General features: G+C 40.5%; 1 protein-coding gene across 6 annotated transcripts in view; it reads left to right on the forward strand.

Moving 5' to 3' along the window:
• The window catches only part of ABCC5 (ATP binding cassette subfamily C member 5), a 50,736-nt gene continuing 27,449 nt past the window's right edge, over positions 1–23,287 (forward strand). For 2 of the 6 annotated variants that reach the window (XM_038183972.2, XM_027464170.3), the window contains exons 1-10: positions 1–154; positions 814–988; positions 13,141–13,301; positions 13,543–13,698; positions 14,439–14,586; positions 19,236–19,469; positions 19,582–19,755; positions 20,735–20,882; positions 21,371–21,519; positions 22,170–22,277. In XM_038183972.2, coding sequence (XP_038039900.2) covers positions 860–988; positions 13,141–13,301; positions 13,543–13,698; positions 14,439–14,586; positions 19,236–19,469; positions 19,582–19,755; positions 20,735–20,882; positions 21,371–21,519; positions 22,170–22,277 — 1,407 coding nt within the window. In that variant the 5' untranslated portion in view covers positions 1–154; positions 814–859. Of the gene's footprint in view, positions 155–813; positions 989–13,140; positions 13,302–13,542; positions 13,699–14,438; positions 14,587–14,676; positions 18,773–19,235; positions 19,470–19,581; positions 19,756–20,734; positions 20,883–21,370; positions 21,520–22,169; positions 22,278–23,287 lie in introns of those variants that run through there. The other 4 variants (XM_038183973.2, XM_072042515.1, XM_072042516.1 and 1 more) reach the window with 4 other exon arrangements.

Below are 23,287 nucleotides of genomic sequence, written 5' to 3' on the forward strand. Positions count from 1 at the left end.
CTCCGCGCGGGAGCTGCCGCCTCGCTACTCCCCCCCTCCCCTCCCTCCCCGCCGCGCATGCGCCCTGGAGACGCCGGAACCGCTATAAGGGATGTGGTTGGGCTCCGCGGGCGCGGAGGGGCAGAGCTGCGGCGGGGGCAGGCGGCGGGCGGAGGTGAGGGGGGAAGCGGCCCGGCGCGGGGACCCCCCTGTGGGGGCCGGGGGGTGTCGGTAGGGCCCGTCCCGTGAGGGGGCGGCTGGGCAGGGTCCCCACAGCCCCACTGAGGGGCTGGGGGTGGTCTCCGTGCCGGTTTTCCTGTCAGTTTGTTCCCCTCGGGGGGCTGCGGGGCTCGGAGCCGCCTCACGCGGGGCGTTTGGCTCCACACAGAGCGCCTGAGGTGGGAGGGGGGGCTGCTGGGCAGGGCTCTGCGCTGCTCAACGCATGAGTCTGTGCGGTTTTAGGGGCTTTTTCAGGGAATTTCAGCGATTTGGGGGGGTTTCTTGGATAACTTGGTCTTCCAAGTGTTGTCCCTCAATGTTGGAAATACATTTCTCTTATATTTATGCGTTCTGACATTTTAAATGAATATTTCACCGCTACTACTTAAGTGCATTACAGTCACTGTGCTCTTTACCCACCTCAGGGTATGTTTAAACTAGTTCAGAAGGAGCTGGTCTTGCGTGGGCTCTCAGAGTCACATTATTACTTCTATTTTTAACAAAGCTCCTTCGCAGTTGCTTTCAGGCTTCATTTAAGCTTTAAAAGCAGTTGAGTAAAAGTAACTAGCGTGTTGGTGCACGGCATGTAACGAAGTGGAATTTGGTTCCTTTCAGATTGTTGAGGCGCAAATCCACGTGTAAACCCTGGCGTTTACGGAAGATGAAAGACATCGACATAGGAAAAGAGTACATCATACCCAGTCCTGGGTATAGGAGCGTGAGGGAGAGAGCCGACTCGGTGCAGCATGAAGAACAGGAAGGGTCAAAATTTCAGCATGCTAAACATAAGGTCAGTTCATTTTGTCATTGTTTTGCTGTCCGTGCTTATTAAGTTACACGCAGCAGCCTTTTTGCTGTGCCAGCTCAGCATAGACTTACTACCTTGAAGGTCAATAATGAATATTCTGTGGTGTGGGAGAGGTCATTTCAAGGGGTAGCATAGCTAGCTACCTTAGTAACAAATCTGAGTGCTTATTAAACATTTTTAATTTAAATGTCACCTGGCTATGAGCAAAATACACTTTTCCCAATATTCAAATTTCAATTTGAATCCAAGAGGTACTGCAAGCTTTTATAGTTAAGAGAATCATTACAACTGTGTGAGAACCGTGAAGAGCTCAGCACAAATCATGCACCATTCAGTGTTGGCAGCTGAAAAAATTCTTAATCATGCCATGTTTTTCTTCAGGATTATTTCCGAGACAGATGTTTAGCTTGCTCTAGATGCAAGACTGTTACTTTTTCCATCTGGATGGAAGTAATCTGTATTGAATACTGTTTTTTATGCATCTGTACACTTAATGTGGTATGGTACAGTCATAATTACTTTCTGTAATTTACGAGCTTGATCTCGAAGTAAGTACTGGCTTACAGCTTGTGTGTTGTTCTGAACATCTAATTTTTAGAGCTTGTTCCCACTCAAAGAGTGCATGCACTAGAACTTAAATGCTGTAGGGCAAATACATGTTCAGATAAATGGAAACACCCACACAAATGGTGAAAGATATGGTCTGGAACTAAGAGCCCATGCTGGTTAAAGAAGATTAATAATAAAGAAGATTAATAATATTAGCTGGTCTGAATACATGTACTGAAATATCTTCCTTCATGTCCTTTTCCTAACCTTTCCAAAACCTGCTAAAATGCTAATGTAGAACTGCCTGAAGCCAAGGTCAGTACTGCCTGTCAGGATCGTTTGCAATGCCAAGGTGCTTACAAATTTCTTCTTGGGTGTTTTATATGGATTACCTGTGACAGCCCTAGTCCAGGAGGGTTGGAAATGGGGGAAGTTGTTGTACTTGTATGGAAGAACTGTGAAGACTGTTTTTAAAAGGATGGTGTTTTGTTGCATTATACTGGGCACTGAGACAGAATTTACTTCAGATCAAGCTCACCTTGTTTCACTGGGGCTTCAAGGGTTTTTTACAGGTATTTTTGAATATGGGCTCAGTGCTGCACTGCTGCTTTTTGAGGTAGGAGTGATCTGCTCTGCAGCAGGCAGAGCGCGGTTTGTACTCGCAGGCTCTGCAGCTTCTGGTGTCCCTACAGGCTCTATGACTCAGCAGACTATCGCTGATGTGCAGGGGAAGGTAGAGTGATTGCATTAGAGCAGGCAGTGATGCAGAGCCAGGAGCCCTTCGGAGTCACAGCGCAGCTTTTCGACAGCATCTATTATGTTGATGTCATTGGCTTGTCACCCAGTGTACATTGTCCAGTAGCAAATCTGCACTGTCAAATTGCTGGTGACAACAGCGATGCCATTGGAGGGCAGCATGTTTCCCAACCAGTGGGAGGGGGGTTAAGCAGTAATCATGGCATGGGATCTCTATTTATTGGTCTGCATCATCTAATTGTGCTGCCTGCTTTAACTTTGGAGGACAAAATCATGAAAGCTGGCTAAGGTCCTCCTAACGTGATTTACCTCTAAACCTTTTGAATGAATGAAATGAAACCAGCATTTTTTTTCTGGATGCTGGAAGTAAGTCCTGTGTACTTGTACATAATGACACTAAAATCTGACTTGGAGGCACGTTCCTATCAGCTGAACTCTGTTGCTGTGGTCTTTTTTTTGCCTTTGTACCTCAACCTGTTTTGGTGCCAGTGACTACAGTTAAGGGTGGTAGGCCCAGATAACACCGCAAGGCAGGGATTCTGTAAAATTTGTGGTTACTGATGGAAAAAGAGGTTGGTCTCTGTTCTTAACTAGAACTTTATTTACAGGAATTAACCAAATTATCTTATTAGTGAAACTGGCTAATTCTGACTGATGGGCACTGTGTTGTGGTCTTACTTCTTAGTCATTGTTTGATATTGCTGGGTTGAGTTAACTTATCTCAAACACTTGGACTCCTTGTTTTGCCAGCTTTATAGCTTGCGTGTACATAATCCATAAACTGCACCGAACTTATTGCTGAACGTCAGTGAGATTAAACCCTGCTTGCTTGCAAAATATTGAGGCTAAGGAGAAGAGCTGTCTTGACCTTGTCAAAATTGCTCTCATACTTCTGTGTACAGTTGAAATAAGTTCTCGTTTCTTCCTTTAGTTGAAATAAGTTCTAGTTTCAGCAAGTTTCCTGGCCTTATCGCTTTGAATATTTTTACCTTTAACAAGGGTAAGTGAAGTCTTCACTTTTATGAGGTTGACCTTTGCCTGTTAGTCAAACGCTTCCTCTCTGCTTGTAACAATAAAGGATAGAAACTGTAGCTCAGCTGTTTTTTTTAAAAAAAAAAAAAAAGGCAGTACTTCAAGGGGAAAGTGACAATGTCCTTCAGTACTTCAGCCTTTACGAACCCTGGGATTGGGTCAGATGCTTAAGCTGGTTTATTGGGCACATGTTGTTACAACTGGTGTCAGAACACAGCGGGAAGTTGATGTGAGGAGGGAGGGCAGGATGGCAGCAGTGCAGATAGAGGGGTTAAGCAGTGGTGGAGCTCTCACTTGGGCAACTGAGAGTCATGATGGAGAGAGCTTGTGGAACTCAAATTTCCTGGAGAAAACCTGGCTGAGGATTGTAACTGGCATGTTACAAAGGTACCTCATGGATCAGAGGGAGGTAGAACTGCATTTTTCCTTCTGAAGAAGGTAAAACTACCTTACTCAAGGAGCACCAGTTAAGGCCAGTGGGGGCAACAGCTTCTGGCAGGGCCACAGGGACGTGTCACTGATCAGTAACATGACTTCAGTTTCCTGTTGCATGTATTACTGTATTTTTAAACCTTTTTCTTGTCTTGAAGTAGACAACACTAGTTGATTGCCTGGTCAAGATTTTTGAAAGTGAAACCTATTCTACCACTGAGCCAAGGTCCCAAAATCTTTTTATGCACCTTCCTCTGTCTTATGTAAAGGTTGTATTCAGCTTCATGCTTTGTCTTGAAACCTCCACACTTGTTCAGGTTTCCTGCTGATAGAAACCAACAGCGGGTGTTCATGACCATAGTGGGAAAGAACTTGCAATTTCTCCTTTAGAAGCTCACATGCTGTTCAGTCACAGCCTTGAAGATCACTTTGTTGAAAGACAGGACATTTTTAAGCAGGCTTCCTAGAATAACAATTGAAATCATTGCCATATAAGTAGGTCTAATCTAACGTTTCCTGGTGCTTAATGGGAAAGTTGCTATAGAAATTTAGACCTCTGAAATAGTTAGGCACTCTGGGACTGAAATTCAAAAACACGGTTTTTATTCATGAATAAGTATCTGCAGTATGCTTTTAACAATTGATTTTTTAAGTCTTTGTTGGAGACCTCAAAATACAGCTTATGAAATAGTCTTAACTACATGTTCCCAATGTATAATACCATGCTAATTGGCGTTATTGTATATGGAGGCACTGATCTTCTGAAAGAAGATAACTGCTAGAGGTACTTGCTGCTGAGCACTATAATCAGTAGACTTCACCTGTAAGAATGAAAATTTACCAGTGAATGGAAATTAAAGGATGCTTTTGAAATACTGATTTATACTTGTACCTTTAGGACTTGTTGTTCCCAAATACTTGTGTTCTTCAAGTTGTATCTGAAATAATTGTACTCCTTTCTAACAGAAACAGTGTGCCCTGAGAAGCAGGGCAGACCTCACTGTGTCCATCAAATATACCATAAAATGACAGATGAGGAAGGGAAACTTGTTCTGAAAGTGGTTTTGGAATAGATTGGTCTCAAATGTAGACTTCTGTGCGTGTTTCCGCTGGAACAGCAGGCGAGTGAGTACTTTGTTGCAAATGGGATGGGGTAGGAGAACAGAAGAGAGGAAAAAGTTTGTTCTCATGATATGCGATGTTTATGAGAACTCAACTATTGAGATTCTGGTCTCAATGTTAATAATGTTAATGCTAGTGCATGAATGTGCAAACTGTACTCCAAGCTGTCACTGGAATATAAAGTTTGGGATTACATTCTAGCTGCTGGTACATAGTGACTGTCTACAGCACCTGTGGTAAGCCTCCAGTTAATATTGTTGCATTACGTTGTGCACTGCTGAGCTGTTCAGGTTGCTTGAAACATGCAGGAAAAAATGTTGCTAACTTTAGGCAGGGGAAGCACTGCTAATATTCCTGTCCTCATCTTGATCTCTTATTTTTCAGGTGTCTGACAGCTTTTGCCAGGCAACAGAGAATGTGATCAGGACTTGGTGGAGTTGATGTAAATGCTTCAAGCACTGGTAGCCTTGAAGTGATTTATCACTGGCTGTCCACCAGTCAGATCAGCTCTGCCTCTCAACCTCTCTGGAACATCTGGAGTGTCTGAACAACTGGGTTGAACACCCAAAAAATAGGGATATGAATGTAGCCTGGGTACTAGTGCCTCAGCGCTCCATGCTTGGAGCAGCCTTTCTAGACAGCTTAATTACAAGCTTTTAGTTGTGGCCAAAGCTGCTGGATGTCTGCATTTTCTAGAGATCTTCGTATCATGACCTAATGAGCACAAAACTAAGAATCACAGCCTGAGTGGGCTCTTGTGGTCTCTAGGCTCTTGTGGTCTCTACACAAAGATATTGCTAATTGGCTGGCTTGGAGGTTATGGTTAGAAGCTGTGGTAGCTTGAGCTGATGCCTGTATTCACTGCATGACAAGGTAAAACTGCAGTTGAACAAGATGTTAGAATCATTTTAACTGTCACCTGGCTAAGCCATGTAACTGGCTGTGCTGGGAGAGATGTGCAAGGGAAGAACAGATCTGGACGTGTTTCTGAAACTTGTAACAGCTGCCGTTATACTGCCTGCTGCTTGAGAATCTCCCATCTGTTAATGATAGGCTGCACACAAATGCAGTGTTGGATACCTGATTTTCTCAGGTCATAGCTGTGTAGAAGGTGAGGGAGTAGTTTTATAGAAACATTACCTGAGTAATGGTAAAAAAAAAACACAACTGACACAGGTACAGATGTATAATGAGATCTGAATTCTTATAGTTAACGACTTAAATGTAGAACTTGAAATTCAGATTTTAGTGTAATGCGCAGTCTGACTGCAGGAGATACTTATTTCCTGGAGCTATTTTGATAACAATTAAGCTTTTAAGCTTCCAATTTCTGTATTGTCATTCTACTTTTCTACTAAGTAAAAAGAAAATTGCCCTGTGATGTTTGGAAGCCTTATATGAAAGGCTACACAAGGTGAGGTATGATCCTCTGTGGATCCTGCTTCAGTATATTCTCCTGCTGTGAACAAGCTGCTGCAGTGTAAGGGCACTGATGCAATAAGTATGTGATAAGCTCACATAATGAGTTCAATAAGGCAAATTCCAAGTGCCTATATACCAAAGGTGTACTTTTCTATGAATGTTAATTTCTGTGTAAGTGTCAAAGGGAAACAGAACTTTAAACTTCACCTTGCCAATATTTGTTATCCTTAAGCGTTATCCTTAAGTCTAACACAATTAGACTTTGTGCAAAGGCAAAAATTCATGCTACTTTCTACAGATTCATTAATTCCATGTTATACCCAAAGATTGAAGCAAACTATCGTGATTAGTCATGTTCTCTCATGCTGCTGCTCAGGTACTCTCTAATTAGACACAAGGGATCCCTGACTGGGTGCCTGGTGAATATTTTAAGCTGAACCTCTAACCACTTGGAGGACAACACAGGTTGCATGACTGTCTCAATTTATGTACAGATAGCTGAGAAAGGAGCACAAGTTATTGAAAGTTTACCTGGAATTTAGAGGGGGGAATCTACCTATATCTGAAAAGTCTTACTTATTACTAAGAGGAATAAAAATGCGAAATCCTTCACTGGGCAGAGACGTGCTAGTGGAACAACAGTATTCTGGCTAATTCATGGCTTCTACTTAGTCAGCTGTCTTTAATCCTTTCCCTAAATCTTAGCCACGTAATTAAAATCTTAACCATGTAATTAAAGCCTTGAATCTGGCGACTTGCTGCCATTGTCTTTTGCTGCTGTCTATTGCTGTTCCTTTGTCAACAGCAGGCTTGTAAACCAGTCTGCTCATGACTGAAAATGGGCAGGGAATCTTTCTTCCTTTGAAGAGATCCTGCAAGCTTTCCTTCACTGTGGTGTTCCGTATTAGTGCTTGATCCACTGCCCTATGGCTGTCATGGGAACTCAATAGCATAGACTTAAGTAGTGCCAGGAGGATTTAATGGATCTGGAGAACTGAACTTGAAATGAGACAAAACTTGTTCATGCAGGGAGTTCTGATGCTCGGAGGCACCGGGGTGGTTGTCAGTCTTTGAACACTCATAGCCTGGTGCTGAGGAGTAGCCACCAGATCCTGCTGTGACCAGGCTGTTCCACAAACAATCTACATTTTGATCCTATTTGAGGAGTAAGGTTAAAAGTCTGTCAGTCAACTTATGCTTGGAGCCTTGAGGTATTTTTTTAGATTACCGGTTCATTTGCCAATTGGGTGGGGTGTCCCTTGCATGTGTTGGTATAGGAAGGAGAACTGAGTGAAAGGCTGTATCAGGCTTGATAAATGTTATGATGTCAGGGCTTGTGCTCTCATGCTTTGGTGGTTTCATGCCACAGCAGTTTGAGTTTCTGGATCGTCCTGGTGTTGTCCTAAACTGATAGCTTCTCTTGTGACCTAGTTCAGGCATGGCCTGAGGAAAGAATTAGTGGAAGAACAGCAGCAGTTTGCATGTGGTTCAGGGTAATAGAGCTTACCTGAGCGAGTCAGGAACCAACTCCTCAGCCTGTGCTGTGCCAGTATGATCTGCTTATTGAGGTGTTTCCTGGCTTTGTGGTCAAGGTGTGTATGGGTTGTTAGTTCTGAGGGGAAACTTACAGTTAACGCTGATCACTATTTCTCGTTCTGCAGGGGGTCTGCTCTTACTGCACGACAGCATGCATCAACTGTCCAGCTTCAGTGCTGCAGGATGAGTGTACAGCCTCAGCTCCAAGTGAATCCCATACTGGTTTGTATGTGAAATACAAGATGTGGATTCATGCACATCAGAAGCATAACTAGGGACGCAGCTGCTGTTTAAAAAAAAAAATCCCCAAATAAGTGACATGCTGAACCTCATTTCTTGGATTATAGGAATAAGTGGGTTTGCCAGGGAAGAGTTTAGAACATCTCACCTCAGTGCTAGTACTTGCCAGAATTCAAGGGCAAGGTCAAATAAGCAACGTTCCTGGGGAAAAAAATGAACGTACCTGACCTCAGCAAGGACTCTGTGTGCATCAAGATGTGGTTAATATTCAGGCTCATCACAAACATACCTATGGTGATCTTTTCAAGGCCATGTACCCAAACATTGACACTAAGTGCTACTGGGAGACTTCTGCTCTAACGTGGGCATGCATAAACTCAGGCTAGCTTTGAAATCATGACTCAAATGCTAATTCAACTTCTGTTAGTTCTACCTCAGAAAGAACTACAGAGTTCTAATTCAGAGATGGTTTTAAGCACTGGATCACCTACTTCTTTTCCTTGTGTGCCTGACTAACCCCGAGCTGTATTATGCTGGTCCTGGCTTCCCATTTACCTCTTCTTACTGGGAACTCGAAGGTAGGAGTTTGGAGGCCTTCCAAGCTCTGTCTTGTAAATGCAAGAAGTGGGAGTTCCTATTCTACAGCATTGCCAGCTTGGTTCTTTACTTGAATAAAACAATTTTAACTCTGTATTATACTGAATCAACCACAATAGCTTTTGTATTCTCTGTCAGCTGTGAGGGCTAATAAAAACCTTCCTGTGTCTGCTCTAGTTTCCTGTTGGGTAGCAGAGGAGATGCAGCTTCTCTGCAGTGATCCGAGCCCTGGAAAATCATCTCCTTTACAGAAGAAACAGTAATTGTTTGGCTCTTGGGATTTGGTTTGTATGTTGACTGCATACAAACCAAATTCTTTCTCTGCAAGAGAAGTAAAGGATGGAAAATGTGCTTTGTTTGGCCTCCAAGCTTGTCTGGTTTTGCTGTTCTCATGTGATGCTACAATTATTGAACCAATAAATTGCCACAGTCTCTGCTAAATATGAGACTGCATGTGCAAAAGGCTAGGATCTCACTCCTTCACATCTATAGCACAGCTGCCTCTGTTCTCTTCACTTGCTCCACCATCTTCACAGAAATAAATGCCCACGTTCTCTGCATACAAGGAAATGTCTAAAAAGCTGCAGTTTCCCTTCCACTTGCCTTTCTGCATAATCTATAGAAAACGGGTGTCAGGAAGAACATCTGTTTTGCCTGTATCTGACTTCCTGTGTTTGGCAGCTTGGCTCCTAGGTTTTACGAGTTTTCATGGCCTTCTTACATGATCTTGCTGTAAAGATCATGAATTTGGTACCCCTGTTTCAACTGTGGCCCCTTTCTGGCTCTGCCTCCCATCACCACATGTGCATGCCATCCCTATGACCAGTTTGGCCTTGTATCAGAGAGTCCTTATAATGGGTGCTGGAGGCTTTTGTTGCTCCCAATTTGCAGGCAGTCAGGGCAGGTGAGCTGCGGGAGCATCACCAGCTCTGCTTAGCTTTCTCTGCCTGACTGCTGGCTGTGGAGGTAGAAGAACAAAACTCATATAGAGTAGAAGAACAAAGATCATATGTGTAGCAATACTTCCTCAGGATACTCAATAGCTCAATAGAATACAGCCAGGGATTGTTGTTAGGATTAAAAGCTTAACTGTATTCCTCATCTAGAGTCCCTTGTCTGTTCAATCCTACCAGCCTGCACCTCTGTGTGCCACACCTTTACCTAACGTGGAGTGCAGGACCCTTGCCCTCTGTCAGAAGCTGTTTGTGGTTGCAGAAACTATTTGTGGACCACTAGCTGTGAATAAAATGCCGGGTAAACGATCTTTGTTGCTCTCTGTCACATGTTTAAGTGAGCCGTGATGTATTTCTCCTGTGCGAGTTCAATTCTCCCATCTTTAGTCCGTTTATATGCTTGATCTTTACAACGTCCTCTGATAGGGAATTCGGAATTTAAGCATGCCTGGTGTGAATAGCATTAATTTCACCCAGTGTTCAGGTTCTTTTGTTGGAAGATCAGCCGGTGATCATTCCCTGCTTCTCTTCATGTCATTCACGACTTTATGGGCCTCTCAAGTACCTTATCTTTGTTCCTCTCCTTTACTAGCTGAAAAGTCTTAAATTTCTGCATGAGTGGAAGCTGTTCCCATCCTAACTGCTCTCATTGTTCATACAAAGTCATTTTAAGTATAGCACCCTTTCTGAACTGAAGCATGGGGTAGTGACTGGTGTTCAAAAAGGGGGCAAACCCTAGGTTTTGGAAGTGGTGTGGTATTGTTCATGCTTTCTTCATTGTCTTTTTGCCTTTATGATGATGCTGAGTAGTGAGCTGTTGTTTTTTAAGAAATGACAATGGTTTTTGTTTGTTTGTTTTCTCCTCGTTAGTGTTAATCTCTGATTTAGACTTGTTTTTTGTTAACGTTACTTGGGCGTCACTAATACAGGGCTTTAGGGTTACGTGGCTTTTACTGGTATGCTGAGAAGCTGCTGAATTACAAGAAGCCCTTGATAGCGCAGCTAATAACAAGATTTATGAGGCACGTGTTTCAAGAGCAGTGCTGGCGCCTGTTACATCGCATTGCTAAAGTCTTCTTTAGAATTTTAGTTTCTGAGAAAACTGCGTGTGCAAGCAGGCGCTCAGGATATCATCAGTTGATGAACACTTGAAAAAAGGATAGGGGTTCATAAACTTTTAATTATGTGTTGGGCTTCTGACTTGTTTTTCTACTTCAGCTTTTACTCCAGAAATGCACAGTAGAAGTGCTTAGGAGTCTCACTTCTCCCTGCTAAACTGTAGGCTTTGGAGACTTTATAATTTGACACAAACCTGTAATCTTTCTTGTACAGTAGGGTGGTGCGTTTGTTTCTTGATAATCATATGTGTGGGATTTTGGCAACTTTGCCAAAATTGAGTTGCAGAATCTTCTCAGCTAGGGTTTGTGCTTATACTTCCCTGTGTGTCAAGAGATTGCAAAGGCCTTTAGGAGGCAGTGCCCTAGTCATGTATCAATTTATTTTCCAAATTTGCTAAGACAATCCTGTTGAGCACCTCTAGAGAGTTTAATTGTTTTTCACAGTGAGTGAACATTATATTTGAACTGCTTAAAAACTTCAGGATCTTGCAGTTGTGCTTTCTTATTAAAAATATTCCCGCTTGTAAGTGGTGAACAACTGTACATTTATCCTGATGTTTTTGAATTTGGGAGACTCCTTTTGGACTCCAAGGCCCTTTCTGTGTGCTCTGAAAAACAATGAATCTGCAAATAGCCTGTGGCACAGCATATTGTCAACAGAGCAGGGTGTTTGGGCAGATGTGCCTGGGGCTCTTGCAAGTGGCAGAACGAAGCCAACTAGCTCTGAATTCCTCCTGCTGCATCCAGGAAAGTGGTGGTGCACAGCTTCCCTCCTGCTGAGTCCTTTGAGACATCTTTGGCAGCTCCCATATTAATGCTGATTAGGGGAGATTTGGTAAGGAGGTGTGGCCCTTAGTGAGTCAGTAATTTAACAGAAATTGAGAAATCTTTTAATCCCGATTTTGTTACATATTTTGAGGCACAACATGTGTCAGAATCTTGTCGTGGTCTTTTGTTTTCTAATTATCCTGGCTTGTTTTATAATCATGCTTTAGATTTAGATCATGTTTTTTGAGCCCCAGACCATGGGTTGTTGACAAAGTTGTTAAATAGTGCTTAGGCAGTATTTAAGCACTTGGTTAAATAAACAAAGGGCAGATTTATACTGTCATTATCGATTTCCCCTTTGCATGAGTAGAAGCTGATTGTCTTAATGTGCTATATGCTTAGATAGTAACATAGGACAGGCTAAGTCTCTGACAAAAACTATGCAATGCAAGGTTAGGAATCAATTGCTGGCTATTGATGGCCAGTTAAGGCTTTGGGTATTGTGTTTTTAGGAGGCTGCAAGGCAGTTACAGTTGTTTAAAAAAAAAAAAAGAAAAAAAAGAAAAAACTTTGCCCTGGGAAGGCCTCTAATAAGGATAAGCATGGTACCTTGGCAGGGTGGTGGGACGAGATGATCTTTACAGATTCTCTGGTATCTCTATTTACAAAACAGCCAGGGAGATTTCTACCTTAGAGTTCACAAAGTAACTCAATTTCAAAGAACCATAAAATAAACAGATAACACGACTCTGCAATAGATGGCCCATTAAGTTAGCAGGACCTGCAGTGAGCCCTCTGCAAGCGTTAGATAGCAAGCTTATCTCCTCAGATACTTTTGCCACATCCAGCTTCTGATCAAAAGGTTTGTTTGAACTCTGCAAAATTTTGGTTTCTCCATATCATTGCTATTTACTTTCTCCTGTTACATTAGAATGTAAAGTCTGCCTTTTACTAGGGCTGTGGAAAAACTCTCCCGAGATAAGGCTTGCCGTTTAAATGTCTGGTAATACAGTTGCTGAGCCACAGAGAAGTATGTATGGCTGGGAGCAAGAATTGCCATCTTTCTTGTTGCCTTTAGGGAGAAAGAGAAAAATCAGGAAACATGATAAAGTACATACCATTTTGCATAATACGTATTTTTCTTTTGATGTAACCCAAAGTATTTTGGAAGAAGTTTATTAGTATTCTGATAATAATCTGACTTTTCTGTGGCTAAGAATATCTGGATTATACTAAGAGGGTGCAAGTTCATCAAGTCTGAACTGTACTGTATAAACCAGACATTGATTCCCCAAATTTACAAAGAACTAATGTTGTTGTTTTTTTTTTGATTTTCCTCCATCATATTTCATTTCCCTGAAGCATTTGGTCCTGTGACAATATGCAAGATCGATCTATTTATTACACAGACGCAGTACTGGTACATTATGCAGATCCATGATGTGTGTGCCTTCCATGATTTTGCCGTCAGGCTGAAACCCATCCTCTAAGACATCAAATGGCAGTGATTGATGTTGCAATGACTTACAGAAGTAAGAGGTGTAAAGTTGCAGGAGTCCTGGACTTTAAGCATAGCTTTGAACTCTGACTCTGTTCTTTCTTATAAAAGCAGATTGAATGCCAGGATGCCTTGGAAGCAGCTGCTCGCGCAGAGGGCCTCCCACTGGATACCTCCGTGCATTCCCAGCTGAGAATGCTGGATGAAGAGCATCACAAGGGCAAATACCACCATGGCCTGAATGTGCTGAAACCCATACGGACTACTTCCAAGTAAGCCTTGAGGCTGCAGGAGAACTGATACAGTATCTGCTTTTCAAACCAGTTAAAAAATAGATTTGTATCTGTATTTCTGCTGACTGGTACTGGAAATGCTGGAATTTGTTTGGCAAATGCAACTTGCATGGCCATTTGGAACTCTTGAGTATTTTCAATGAGAGTAGGCTTTGTCTTTCTCAGTGATTTGCAATTCTGTTTCCTTTTCACTTATTTCTGTTTTTTTTTTTTCTTTTAGACACCAGCACCCTGTTGATAATGCTGGGCTTTTCTCCTGCATGACCTTCTCCTGGCTCACTCCTTTGGCCCACAGAGCATACAAGAAAGGGGAGTTATTTATGGATGATGTATGGTCCTTGTCAAGGCATGAGTCTTCAGATGTCAATTGTAGAAGGTAGAAACGTTTTGCTCCATATTATTTTTTTGTTTCATTTTTCATAAGTTCACAGGTAGTTATAATATTGTCCTAGATATGCAGCACAGATATTTTGTTCTGTATTTCTCAGACATAATGCAATTTTGTTTTATCCTCCTTTATACCAATTCCTCCTGCTGCATTTTCTGTACTCTTGCTGATTTCAGTGAACTTCAATCTTGTTTACAGGAGCGTTTTGCAATTGCTTTTCTGATTTTTCTCATGTCTTTAAATTTTATTTAAAAACATTATATCAAGGCTACACTGAAAAAAAAAACTTGTGGTGAAATGATGGAAGAAAAAATACAGAACCAGGATGATTTGAATAAGGGTCAAATCTTGCAATTAAATTAACCTTTTATGACTAATGAGAATTCTCCTCAGCTTTTAACTCTACAGCTCTTCTATCAGACCATCAAAAAAAGGTGGTGATAAGAGCTTAGATAGCCAGGCAGAGCTTAAGATAGCCAAAGAGACTGAGCAAGAAAAAAAAAAGGCATTGTGTTTTTTGTCCCTCTCTTCAGTACAAATATCACAATATAGATATTTCAAGATGAAGAGATTTTTCTTTACCTCATAAAATAAACCATGTATTTATTTCTCTTGAAATTTAGTAATTTTTGTTGCTCTGAGCTGGGAAATGCTTGAAGTTTTTACAGGGAAGTGCCTATGAGATTGTACCTTTTATTGAAGTGAAAATTGCATTTTGTTTTTCTTAGGCTGGAGAGATTGTGGCAGGAAGAACTGAAAGAATGTGGGCCCAATGATGCTTCTCTCCGGAGAGTTGTGTGGATTTTCTGCCGCACCAGACTCATCATTTCCATAGTGTGTCTGATGATCACGCAGCTCGCGGGTTTTAGTGGACCAGTAAGTAATTTCCATCCTTTTTTTAACAACCCCAGAGGGCTTCATCTCATGGCCAATTGTAAAATATTAAGGTTTCATTGCAGGATCACTTAAATGTTTTGACTAGCTAGAAATGTTGGGGCAAAATTCCAGTCATATGATATTCCAAGATAGGTTTCCTACAGCTGGAGGATCAGTTGCTGAATACCAAGGCCAAGTTCTTGGAGAAGGGAGGGGGACTTTAGATATCTTGGAGGAAATGCACACCTGTTTTTTCTCTTTGCTTTTGAGTATAGTTTAAAGTTCTTCCTTAACTGGTATGTGGTCTTTTTGCATAAAATTCTTACATGCAGGTATTTTATTTCTGTTTTGAAATTCTGTAAGTTTATCTTGTAATAAAACTCAGTCTGATAAAACACTAATCTTAGACTATTGGCGTTAATAGCACAGTCTTCAAGAGATGGAACCAAACAATTTTATTAGAGCGCTACATTTTTAAGTAGCAAGTTTCCAGAAATCTGTGAGTATAGTCTTTCCTGATGCTACAGAGGACGGTCAGACAGATTTTATGTAGAATTTGTTAGAGTATGTTATTGCCTTTAGGAACTGCTGCAGTTTGTTGCTATGGGTCGTAATGAAGATAACAACATATGGGACTTGACATTCACACCATTTTTTTTGTCACCTGTTTGTTGCACGTGCTGTGCAGATTTACAGTTGAAATTTTGACTAAATTTATTCTCTACACATTTCCCTTGAGGAGTAGGAGCAGTATTACTGCTAGTAGTACACGTTTCAGTGTGCTGGTAAGCTGAAGGTTCATTTCTTGGGTAAGTACACTTGGGTGCACTGTTAGGTGAAATGTCTTTTTAAAAATGTTTTCCAGTTTTTAAATGTCTTATCAAAATGTTCTTCTGCTTTTTATACGTCTTTAAAGTTTGCCTTGTTTTATGTAATCTGAATAACGAATGTTTCTGTGGTATTGTTTTCATGGTAATAATTTGGCTTGTATTAATTATAAAATGTATGAACATATTTCGGTAATAACATATCATGTTTAAGGTTTTAACAGCACTAGCTTTCCCCAAGAAGAGCTTCTGTCATTGTTTCACTACAGGGCTTTAGTAGCTGCTTTTATCTTTAGCAAAGAACTTGCAGCAGGGTATCCCTAATTTCTGTAGTGTAATCTTGATCTGTCTCAGCCAAGCTGCTGGATGAGAGCGGGAAGGGAAGAAAAAAAACAGCAAACCAACTTGGTTAGGTTGGGAACTATGGTTGCAATTGATGCTCAATTTGGATAACTTAAAATTATCTGTAGACCTTGCCTGTTTGCAGGCAACCTTATTCATTTATCTGAATAAGGAACAATTCCCTCATGGTTATAATATTTGGCATGAAAAAATGAGTCTTTACCATCCCTCCTCCCTGTTTTTTAAATGGCATGCCTCATGTGTATGCCTATGCTGTCTCCTCTGAAGTGTTAGTGCTTTCTTGTATTGTTACACCCTTTCAGTCACCTGAAGGTGAAAAGGGAGATCAGGAAAAGCACTTGACTTGACCTCTTGTGTTGGTAAAAACTAGCAAAATGGAGTTAAACATTAATTAAAATTAATTAAATTTTTTGAAGTCTGATATGAGTGTCCATGACTTTGAAATGGCAGCCAGCAGCGGTGGCTTTGCTAATGGGCATTGTGATGGTTATAACTGGATGGGAGTTGTTGTAGACTTCCTTTTTGTTTTTTTTTTTTTTTGTGATATCAGATCCTTCAAGGGTCTTCCTTTTATTTTATTTTGATAAATTCTGCATCTGCCATGATATCCAAACCCATAACCTGGTGAGACAGCTGCATGTGTCAGACTGCCTTGTAATAACCATCAGAATGTACTAGTAGAGGTGAGATACCATTTATCTTCAGTAAATCTATGCTGCTGTTTAATCAGCTACCAAAACTTTCATGTTCATTTTGAGGAACAAATAAATTTTTTTGGTTACCGAACATACTCAGTTTAACTCCAGGTCTGAACAATGTACCTGTTTGCAACTGTTCAGAGCTATTATTCTTCCTGTTTGGGAGATGGGGAAACTTGCTATCTTAGTGGAGTACAGCTTGACAGTTTGGTCAGTTATTGGAGGGGGGAGTGGTAAGCTGTTGGAGGTAAGTTTCCCGATTTCCCAGTTGGCTCCAGTTGCAGCCTGCCCCGTGTTTTTGCACGCTGGCTGCAGTGGGGATGCCCGCGCTGCAGTGGGACCAGTGACAGAAGCTGTTCTTTAGAATTTTCAGGATGGCTGTTTTCTGCGTCAGAATGAGGCAGTCCTGCTGGGCAGAGCCAACGCCAAGAGCAAAGGTAAGGTAAAGTTTATTCAATGAGAATGCTTAAGACAGCCAAGCAGCTAGTACCAACTCCTACGGTAATAGTCACAGGAATTCCTTTTTACCGTTAGATTCAGTTTTAGTTTTTTGTGCTACAACTTTTCCTGTTCTGTAAATAACTTTATGCTGGATTCTTTTCATTAAACTAGTTTGAATTGCAGTAGTATGTGCTTAGATGTAAATGTTAATTGTGTGACTTTTTTCCATTCCCTTTTCAAAATTCTTTAATCTGCTGTTTCCTCTTTCTTTCATCTGGAAAAAAAAAATGGGGTATAATGTAAGCTGGTCTCTATTTCATCACGGGAGATGCTGATTCTATAAAATAGTGCTGAAAAAATGCACTAAAAAGTTTTGGGAGGAATGAGACCCCAGGAAACATCTGCTTTCTTTATACATCCTCTCTTGGAGACTTTCAGCAATGCTGTGGTGTGCGAGAAAATGCTTGCTGTCTGCGACCATGCTGAGTTACAGCTCATGAGGAAAAAGGGGGCATTTTCACCCCGATGCTCAGTGACTCGGTTGCATATGTGGGATTGAATACTGGAAAAAGAAGTCAGTAATCTTCTTAGTAACTGCAAACCAACTGTATGCAGTTGTGGTCCAAACAGTGGATGTAAAACTAAATCCAAATAAGGAGAAAGTTGGAATGCAATAGATCTGTGAATGTGAGCTGCTCACATTTGTTCAGGGATCGATATGTAAATTTTCTCAGTGGCCATTCTAGAACCTGATGGACATCTGGCTTTAATTCACACCTATGAAAATGAAAGAGGAAAATTATTTACAGCATGTTTCCTTGGTTCTGACACGCAGAATTATTTTCCTCAGAACAGATGAGTTTGATCTCCATTTTTTTCCTGTTACTTGGTGCTGGGCTGTAGCTTTCAATACCTTTGCTGAAATAGTGGGGTTTTGTTTTTTCCCTCTCTCTTCAAACTATACAGAACTCTTATTTGCAAAACCTGGTTTAGCCAAGAGGACTTCAACGAACTGTGATGTGAAAGGCTTCTCAAATATTTTCTTTGGTCTCAAAATTTTTTTTTTTGGTTGCTTTTTGTTGTGGGCAAAGGTAATTCTCTGCTCTGTATTAGCGTATCGAAAGCACCAGTATCTTAAAGCATCATTTGCTGAGAAGCTGTCTAGGAAATCTGCTTTTGCTATCTGTGAAGCCTTACTATAGCATACTTTTAAAACCAGTTTTCAGAATTTGTGCAGCCTCAGAAGCCTCCCGTGTTGGCACCTGCAAGTTTGACATCTTTTGGACTTCATGAAAAATACTGTTGTGTTTGTATTTTTATAATTCTGTGTGTAGTTTCAGTTATAGTTTGTTAGAGGCTAAGACTGTTAGATATTAACCCTTTATAATTACCCTGTATGTGCAGATTGTACATTTATACAATGCTTTACCTGTTGTACCGTGTTTGTGAGATGTTACCATTTAAGATGACACTTTATTTCAAATAAAAGCCTGTTGTTTCTCAGTCGATAGTATTTAATATTGATGGCGATTGTGAGTTGTATGATGTTGTAATGTGCCGTTGGACCACAAAGAGCTGGAGGTGGGAATCAGTGGTTCTGGGGGCTGCATTCTTTCTGCAGGTGATATTTGAAAAGTGATTCCTGAGGTAAAGTGTTATGTTTCTGGGGGGAGAGGGCATGGGGAGGGATCGTATGGTTAATTTTTTTTCTTTTTCATTTCCCCTGCCCCCAATGATTTGTGGTATTGCGTACCTTGTGCTTTCTGCTTGTTTTTTTCTTTACTATTAAACTGCTGATGTTTATTTCCAGGAATGTTTTGCAAATGTCCTTCTCACTCTTCCCCTCTACAACTGTAGGTACATTGTTCCTTTTTATCAAATAAGCACGTTTGAAGCAAACCAAAGATAAAATAAAAAGGTCTTAATGTCACGTAAAGGAATGTTTCTTAATGTGCTCAGATGTATAAGTAGTGACTATATTTTAAAACTCTTCTATATGACAATGCATTGCTTTCAGCTAACTGACAGATTTATGTTAAGTTAGAAGACACAGAGGATTATAAGTATGCTGCGAGGAATATGGTTCCAAATTAAACTTTCTTTACTTACTAAATTTGGCTCAGTGCTTGGCTCTCAGCAGGGCTTTGTTTTACAGTATTCCTTGTACTGACAACTTTTACTTCTAGAAGGAAGACGCTTTCTATTTCAAATGGCTCTCTTAAAAGCAAAGTAGCCTACTTGTTTCTAACTTAACATAAAGTTGTTGCATGGTCCTCTGGGATGATGGGGTGTTCATGCAAGTTTGCATTTCTTCCTGTAGGCGTTCGTTGTGAAACATCTTTTGGAGTATACCCAACAGAGTGAGTCCAACCTGCAGTACAGCTTGTTTTTAGTTTTTGGCATCTTTATGACGGAAATAGTGCGATCTTGGTCCCTTGCGCTAACCTGGGCCTTGAATTACCGCACGGGGGTTAGACTGCGTGGAGCTGTCTTGACAATGGCATTTAAGAAAATTCTCAAGCTGAAGAATATCAAGGAGAAGTCTCTTGGCGAGGTAAGCTGAGTATCGTTTTGGAAATTGCTGGCTGAGAAAAGATATGTAAATATATTCCTTTGAGAATTAACTGTGCCTTAAATCTAAATAATCCGCTCTGTATGTTTTTCAGCTCATAAATGTATGTTCCAATGATGGTCAAAGGATGTTTGAAGCTGCAGCAGTTGGCAGTTTGTTGGCTGGGGGCCCTATTGTGGCCATCTTAGGAATGGTTTATAATGTAATTATTCTGGGCCCAACAGGCTTCTTGGGCTCTGCTGTCTTCATCCTTTTCTACCCAGCAATGGTAAGTTATGAAGAATTAAGACTTACTTCATTTTTCTTGGGCTAGATATATGCATAGTTGTGAATAACGGTGTTGAAAAGTGCTAGGTTAAGCCTGTTTATGGTACTGCATATTATTGAAATTATTACTAAAGATGATGTGAGGAGCAGAAACTTGGAAATGGGGAACTCAAAATGGTACAAAAAAAAAAAAGGAAATAGGAAAGCTAGGAGATCTGACTTTGAGATAAATATTTATAGCTAAATTAAAGTGCAGAGTGTTCAGATGCTTGTGGTTGAGGTTGGAAAGACAAAAGGCCTCCATCTTGTCTACAGGGACATGTTGCATGTTTCGGTCAAGATTCATTCCTGAATTCAATAATAGGTGTTGAAAAGTGCTACATCTGGGAGGGAGGGTGCTCTTGTTTATATGTTCCTGCCTCTACTTCTGCTCAGCTGTGAAATAGGCTAGTCCAAGCCAAAAATCTTTTTATCTCTGTATTCATAATAAACATTTTAAAAACCATGGCTGCAGAATACCATTAGGTCCACCGTGATGTAATTTGTGTGCAATAGGAAGGACTAAAATAATGGGAATTACCTTTTTAAAAAGGGGAATGAAGAGTAGCATTTGATTGTTTTCACCAGTTCTCTAAAACTTAACATTGTTTTAGTAAAAATGTTAATAATGTTTTATTGTCCTAGCACAGGTATATAGTAGAAATTGATCTGGCTGTACAAAGCCCAGCTTTTTCTTTCGTCTTATGGGACCAGGTTAAAAGACTGGTTAGAATGTGTTCTAGTGTTCATTTGCTGTGAGAGTAAATTGGATGGATGTGAATGTTTCTAACTTTCCTTTTGTGTCAGAATGAAAATATTTTTGCCTGTTTCTGAAACCCTTTTTTCAGACTGAAAATTTGCTTTGAATAGTAATAAGGAGGGGCTGAATGTACTTGCTTTGAGTTTTCACTAATGTTGCATGGTGTTACTTTTTGTTTCAGATGTTTGTATCACGCCTCACTGCTTATTTCAGAAGAAAATGTGTATCAACAACAGATGAACGTGTGCAAAAGATGAATGAAGTTCTTAATTATATTAAGTTCATTAAAATGTATGCCTGGGTCAAACCGTTTTCTCAGAATGTTCAAAGTGAGTTCACAATTTGCAGATGTTTCCTTTTGAGCTGATGCCTCGCTGCTTTGGTGCGTGCTTCTAGGTTAGAAACATAGACGTTGATTTACATGTGGTGTAACAACTCTTTCATCCATCACGCTCTTTGTCATGCATGGTGGGTTAGACAAACAGTCTTGCTGCTTTCTGAAGTTTTGCTTTCTAGGATAATGTTTGATCTTGCTCTAATTCTAACTTTTTTAATTTTGTTCCAATTTTTGATAATAATATGATGACTGTTCCATTTTTAAAATGCGGTGACTTCTGGCTTACAAAGATTTACAGACCATTATAGTTTACTGCTCTATCTCTGCTCTCTTTAGAGGGATATGTATGTGATAACTGCTAACATGTAAAGCGTTAGGTCTCTCTTACTCAGTGTTTATAGTGCTGTGGTAGTGTATACATAAGTATACATATACCTCTGAATCATACTTCATATTTGGTGCCCTTATTCGTATTTCTAGAGATTCGTGAGGAAGAACGTAAAATCTTAGAACGTGCAGGCTACTTCCAGAGCATCACTGTGGGTGTGGCTCCCATAGTTGTAGTCATTGCCAGTGTGGTGACTTTTTCTGTCCATATGATCCTTGGCTACGATCTTACAGCAGCTCAGGTAAGCGGTTAGCTTATTGCAGTGGTGAAAATATTATTTTCTGCATTGCTACAGTAGCTTTTCTGTTAAGTCATTTCTCTCCAGCTCATTCTTTTTTGCCTGCATGGCCAGGCCAGGTTAAGGCTCACAGAAATGGTGATCTGGTGGCTGTGACAGCAGCAGATGTAGTTATGTATTTTGCACAAAAAACTCTGTGCTGTTGCAGCCCTGACCTTTCTCAGAACAGGTTTTGAGATGAATGTGAACCAGCACTTCTTTTTGCTATTCAGTTAGGACGTTGGGATTACTGGATGTTTTTTTTTTCCAGTATGCTTGGATGCAGATAGTACAGATTTGTTTTCCTTTGTGACTGAAAATAGGATATGAAGATGGATCTTCACAAGTAATAGGCTAATGCAGGATTTGCTGTCTGATATTTTCATTGGATCTACTAACACTGAAGATTTGTTGTGTTACAAAGTGCTGGGTAGATGCACTGTTTTCTGCTGTTCCAGAGTACTTTGAATCTTTAAATGGTTATTCTTTGACTGTGGACCTTTTCTATGTCTTTGACTTGCTGCTATGGCAATTCAACCTTTAGAAGGTTGGAACTGCTAGTTAAGTATATTGCATCCAAATGTCATTCACTCTTTTTTGTTTTTTTTTTTTAGGCATTCACAGTGGTCACTGTCTTTAATTCAATGACTTTTGCTCTAAAAGTAACACCTTTCTCAGTGAAGTCTCTATCCGAGGCATCTGTTTCCGTTGACAGATTTAAGGTAAGCAGTCCTTTAGTTTTGCAGTTTTAGCTGTTAGTGTGGAGTGTCGTATGTGTATAATAGATGCTAGTGGAACAACTTCATGCTATTTTATTGTATGAGGAGTTCTTTCCGTACACTTAGCACTCCATATTATTGTATTCTTCAGAAGGGATAAACACCGTCAAAGAATATTAGAGCTTTAAGTTAGTACTGGTGTGGGAAGCAAAATAGTCAATGATTTCAGGATTTTGACGTTGGCCACTGTCAGAGATGGGATTCAGGACTAGATGGTTTGCAGTATAGTAATTCTTGCACTCTCTTAAGACCATCTGCATGAAAATGCAGTGCAACTTGTCTACAATGAAATTCCACATTTTGCCAGTGAAATTATTTTTGAAAATGTCATGTTCTATGTGGGCAGACTTTGCACAAACTAGTAAATTTTTGTTTGTAGTCATGAAAACTGAGGTTTAGTGTTTCCAGAGCATATTGTGACTGAAATACTGGTTCCATTGTATGAATAAAATACAATTGTGACCTGACTAAAGAAAATCTATGGCAGAAAATTAAAACCCAGATAACAGAAACAATCCTATTTCATCCTTCAATTGCTGTGAATACGCTGTGTACTTTAGTATGAACTCAGAAGACAGGCCTTTATTTTGCCTTCTCTCTTGTAGACAATAGCACATACCACTATTGCACATGGCAGAAATTTCCAAATAGGATTCCATAATATTAAGTTATATGGATTCTGTATAATGCATTCAGGAAACAAATTTTGGTGTGAGAAGAATGGAATCTGCAGAATGGTTGAGAGATCCCATTAATTTCTGAGCATTTTTGTGTAATCTTCTTCTTGGGTCAACCACAAGCAAGCTTTCCTAAGTCCAGTTGCACGAGAGGGAATTTTTAGGGGAAGAGAAGAGTGGAAATTGTAGTACTTCCCAGTTCAAGTCCACAAACAGTGTAATTTCTGTCAGGTGTGTAACACAGGGTGGGGTTACTCTAATATCACAATAAAAATG

This window comes from Anas platyrhynchos, chromosome 9 (genome assembly GCF_047663525.1).
Source record: "Anas platyrhynchos isolate ZD024472 breed Pekin duck chromosome 9, IASCAAS_PekinDuck_T2T, whole genome shotgun sequence".
Taxonomy (NCBI): Eukaryota; Metazoa; Chordata; class Aves; order Anseriformes; family Anatidae; genus Anas; species Anas platyrhynchos.